We start from the raw sequence: 5,129 nt of genomic DNA, 5'->3' as shown, positions 1-5,129 counted from the left end.
TCGTCCGGGGAGGACTCAGTACCAACAGCCACACCCGTAAAGAGTTTGTTTTTAGTGTAGTGATTCTAGGCACATTGTGAGAGATTGTCCTAGAATTTATATGGGTAGTCCTCAGCAGGTTACTCAGGCTATGATTCTCGGTCCAAATGCTATTCCACCTATACAACTAGCTAGAAATAGAGGAAAAATGAGTAGGGGTCGTCCTAGAGGGGAAGGCCAAGCCCATTGTTATGATTTCTTGGTAGGACTGAGGCAGTCGCATCAGATGTAGTCATTACAGGTATTTTTCCGGTCTGTCATAGAGATGCTTTAGTTTTATTTGATCTGGGTTCTACTTATTCATATGTGTCATCCTATGTTGCTTCATATTTGGATATGTTTTGTGATTCTCTGGATACTCTTATTTATGTGTCTATGTCCGTTGGGGATTCTATTGTGGTGGACCGTGTCTATCTTTCTTGTTTGGTCACTATTGGTAGCTACGAGACTAGAGTTGATTTTCTGTTGCTTAATATGGTGGATTTTGATGTGATATTGGGTGTCAATTGGCTATCTCCGTTCCATGCTATTCTTGATTGTCATGATAAGATCGTGATGTTGGTTATGCCAGGGTTGCCGAGGTTGGAATGGAGATGGTTTTTGGGGCATATTCCTAGTAGAGTGGTTTCCTTTTCAGAGGCTCAACAAGTGATTGAGAAGGGGCGTTTGGCGTACTTAGCCTTAGTAAGAGACATTAATGCTAATACTCCCACGGTTAACTCAGTCCCCATAGTGAGGGAGTTTCCAAACATATTCCTTGAAGACCTACCGGACATGCCGCCCGATAGGGATATTGATTTCGGCATTGCTTTAGCACCGGGCACTCAGCCTATTTCTATTCCACCATATTATATGGCTCCAACAGAGTTGAAGGAATTGAAAGGAACAGTTGCAGGAATTATTAGATAAAAATTTCATCAGGCCTAGTGTTTCACCTTAGGGTGTGCCAGTGTTGTTTGTTAAGATGAAGTACAGGTCCATGAGAATGTGTTTTGAATATCGGCAGTTGAACAAGGTGACCATCAAGAACAAGTATCCACTGCCACGCATTGATGATCTGTTCGATCAACTTCAATATGGCAGGGTGTTCTTGAAGATTGACTTGAGGTCGGATTATCATCAGTTGAAGATCAGGGCTTCGCACATCTCTAAGACGACTTTCCAGACTCGTTATGGGTATTATGATTTTTTGGTGATGTCTTTTTCCTTGACTAATGTCCCCGCAACTTTCATGCACGTGATAAACAATGTGTTCCAGCCTTATTTGAATTCATTTGTCATTGTTTTCATTGATAAAATTTTGGTGTATTACCATAGTAGGGAGGAGCATGAGCAGCATTTTAGGATCATTCTCCAGACTTTAAGGGAGGAGAAACTATATGCATAGTTCTCTAAGTGTGAGTTCTGGTTGGACTCGGTGGAATTCTTGGGCCACGTGGTATCCAATGAGGAGATTAAAGTGGATCCATAAAAGATTAAGTCAATTTAAAGTTATCCCAGACCTTTTACCACTATAGATATCCGGAGATTCCTAAGGTTGGCTAGGTATTATCACCGCATTTGGAGGGGATTTCATCCGTTACAGCCCTGTTGACTAAGTTGACTCAAAAGGGTGCCCCATTCAGGTGGTTTGACGAGTGTGAGGAGAGCTTTCAAAAGCTCAAGACTTCCTTGACTACAACTCTAGTTTTGGTATTGCCTTCGGGATTGGGTTCATATACAATTTATTTTAATGCCTCACAGGTTGGCATTGGGTGGGTGTTGATGCAGGATAGAAGGGTGATTGCCTATGCTTCACGATAGTTGAATCCCTATGAGAAGAACTATATGGTGCATGATTTGGAGTTAGTAGCTATTGTACACGCGCTCAATATTTGGAGGCATTACTTATATGGCATGTCTTGTGGGGTGTATACGGATCATCAGAGTTTCCAATATTTGTTTAAATAGAAAGATTTGAATTTTAGGCAGCGAAGATGGTTGGAGCTATTGAAGGATTATGATATCACCATTCTGTATCATCAGGGTAAAGCCAATATGGTAGCAGACGTCTTTAGTAAAAGGGTGGAGAGCATGGGGAGTTTAGCATTCTTTCCTGATGAGGAGAGGCCTTTGGCTATGGATGTTCAGGCTTTGGCCAACAGGTTCGAGAGATTGGACATTTTAGAGCATAGCAGAGTCCTTGCTTGTGTTGTGTCTTAGTCATCTTTGTTTGATTGCATTAAGGCTCATTAGAATTATGACCCCCATTTGCTTATCCTTAAGGACACAGTGCAGCCAGATGGTGCTAAGAAAGTATCTATTGGTGATGATTGTGTATTGCGGCTTTAGGTTCGGATTTGTTTTCCTAATGTGGAAAGTTTGAGAGAGTTGATTCTTGGAGGCTCATAGTTCACGGTATTCCATTCATTCGGGTGCTACGAAGATGTACTGTGATTTGAAGCAGCATTATTGGTGGCGGAGGATAAAGAAAGACATTGTTGGGTATGTTTCTCGATATTTGAATTTTCAACAAGTGAAGTATGAGCATCAGAGACCTGGTGGTTTGCTTCAGAAGATTGACATATCGGAATGGAAGTGGGAGCATATCACTATCGACTTTATGGTAGGTTTTCCATGGATATTGAGGAGATTTGATGTAGTTTGGGTCAATGTAGATCGGTTGGCCAAGTCTGCATACTTTATTCTAGTCATGACTTCCCACACTTTAGAGCATCTGGCTAAGATCTACAACTGGGAGATTGTTCACTTGCATGGTCTACCTATTTCAATCATTTGGGATCGCGACACTCAGTTTACTTTGCATTTCTAGAGAGCACTCCAATGTGAGTTGGGCACACTAGTTTAGCTGAGTACCGCATTTCACCCTTAGATAGATGGGCAGTCAACCAGACCATTCAAATTTTGGAGGATATGTTAAGGTCTTGTGTCATAGATTTTGGAGGTCATTGGGACCAATTTCTGCATCTAGCAGAGTTTGCCTACAACAATAGCTACCAATCGAGTATCCAGATATCTCAGTACGAGGCATTGTATGGGAGGCAATGTCGTTCTTCGGTTAGTTGGTTTGAGTCGGGCATGGCTAAGCTACTGGGCACAAATTTGGTTCGTGATGCCTTGGAGAAAGTGAAATTGATTCAGGAATGACTTCGTACAGCGCAATACAAGCAAAATAGTTAATACATATTGGAAGGTACGTGATGTGTCATTCATGGAGGGTGAGAAGGTTCTACGCAGAGTTTCGCCCAAGAAAGGTGTGATAATATTTGGAAAAAAGGGAAAGTTGAGCCCTCGGTATATTGGTCCCTCAGAGACGTTGGAGAGAGATTGTGAGGAGGCCTACAGACTTGCTTTGTCACCCAGCTTATCGAGATTTCATCTGGTGTTTATGTTTCTATACTTCGGAAGTACTATAAGGATCCATCGCAAGTGTTGGATTTTAGCTTAGTACATTTGGATGAGAATACGCTTTATGAGGAGGAGCCGATAGCCGTTTGGATAGGCATGTTTAGAAGCTTAGGTCGAAGAATATTGCATTAGTGAAGGTTCAATGGAGAGGTCAACCGGTCGAGTAGGCGACTTAGGAGACCGAGCATGATATGCGAAGCAGATATCCTTACTTTTTTGATATCCAGGTATGATTCTACACTAGTTCGATGGTTCAAGGATGAACGTTTATTAAGAGGGAGAGAATGTAATGACCTGGCCGGTCATTTTGTGTATTTGACCCTTGTTTCCCCATTTGATGCTCCTTTGTGCTTAGTTGTTGTTTTATAATTTGTGGGGATGGTTGGTTTGGTTTCGGGAAGGTTCGGAACACTTAGTTCCATGGCTGAAAGCTTAAGTTATAAGAGTTAACCAAGGTTTAATTTTTGTTTAACAACCTCAGATTTGTGTTATGATAGTTTCAATAAGTTCGTATGGTGATTTTGGATTTCGGCATATTCCCGAATTTGGATTTTGATGTTCCTAGAAGGATTTGACTCTTTTTGTCAAAAGTTAGCAATTTGAAGGTTTAGAATTTTCATAAGTTTGACCATAGGTTGATTTTGTGTCTATCGGGTTTGTTTTTTTGTCGGTACTTGGAATACGTGTGTTTTGTCATTTAAAACTTGTGTGCAAAGTTTGACCTCATTCCAAGTTGGTTTGGTATGAATCAGACATTTGGTTTTGAATATTAAAGTCCTTGAGATTCAAAACGTGCATGATGCATTTTGGTGTTTGATTCGTGGTTTTGTATGTTATTTGATGTTCTGAACTTGTGAGCGAGTTTATATGAGGTTTATGTATATGTAAGAATATTTGGAATGGGGTCAGAGGGGCTTGGGTGAGTTACGAATAGTATGATAATGATTTTAGGAGCTTCAGAATGTTTCTAGTGCTGTAGACCTCGCAATTGCGAGGGTCTGCTTGCATTTGTGAAGGATCTCATTTGTGGAGGTCTTCTCACATTTGCGATGGTAGGCTGCCAGGGGGAAACCTCATATTTGCGTGGAACATGTTGCATTTGGGACATTGATTGGTAGCAGGGGGTCGCAATTGCGACATCTGCTGGGGCAGAATGGGTTCGCATTTGCGGGTCCATGGTCGTATTTGCGAACCTCAGGTTTGCAAATGCAACATCTGTATCTGGTTATTAGATTGGAATTTCAGGACTTAGAACCATTTTATCATATTTTGAGCCCTAGAATTGGTGAGGGGCGATTTTTAAAGAGGATTTTCACACCAAGTTATTGGTTAAGTGATTTTTACACCTAAATTATGGGATTTGTAAGGGAATTCATGGGGGATTTGAGAGTCGATTTGGACTCAATTTTGGAAACTAATCATATATTTGGACTCGTTGGGAAATCAATAGTTGTGATCTATCCTTTGACTCGAGTTTTGACTGTGTGGACCCGGGATTAACTTTTGTTGACTTTTAACGGATTTGGGTAAAGATTGGGACTTTATTATTTGGAATTGATTCTTTTTTTATTGCTTGATGTTATTGAGTTATCTTTGGCTAGATTTGAGCTGGACGGAGGTAGTTTTTAAAGAAAATGCAATTTTGGAGTATTGATTTGGCTCATTTAAGGTAAGTAGCTTGC

General features: G+C 40.8%; 1 protein-coding gene across 1 annotated transcript; it reads left to right on the top strand.

The window, feature by feature from the left end:
* Positions 1-414: 414 nt before the first annotated feature.
* LOC138901263 (uncharacterized) lies at positions 415-948 on the top strand. Its single transcript, XM_070189013.1, has one exon. The coding sequence runs from the start codon at positions 415-417 to the stop codon at positions 946-948; it is 534 nt and encodes a 177-aa protein (XP_070045114.1).
* Positions 949-5,129: the final 4,181 nt, after the last annotated feature.

Source organism: Nicotiana tomentosiformis, chromosome 11, assembly GCF_000390325.3.
Source record: "Nicotiana tomentosiformis chromosome 11, ASM39032v3, whole genome shotgun sequence".
Lineage (NCBI taxonomy): Eukaryota > Viridiplantae > Streptophyta > Magnoliopsida > Solanales > Solanaceae > Nicotiana > Nicotiana tomentosiformis.
Note: the sequence above shows the minus strand (reverse complement) of the source record. Positions and strands in the feature narration are given on the sequence as shown.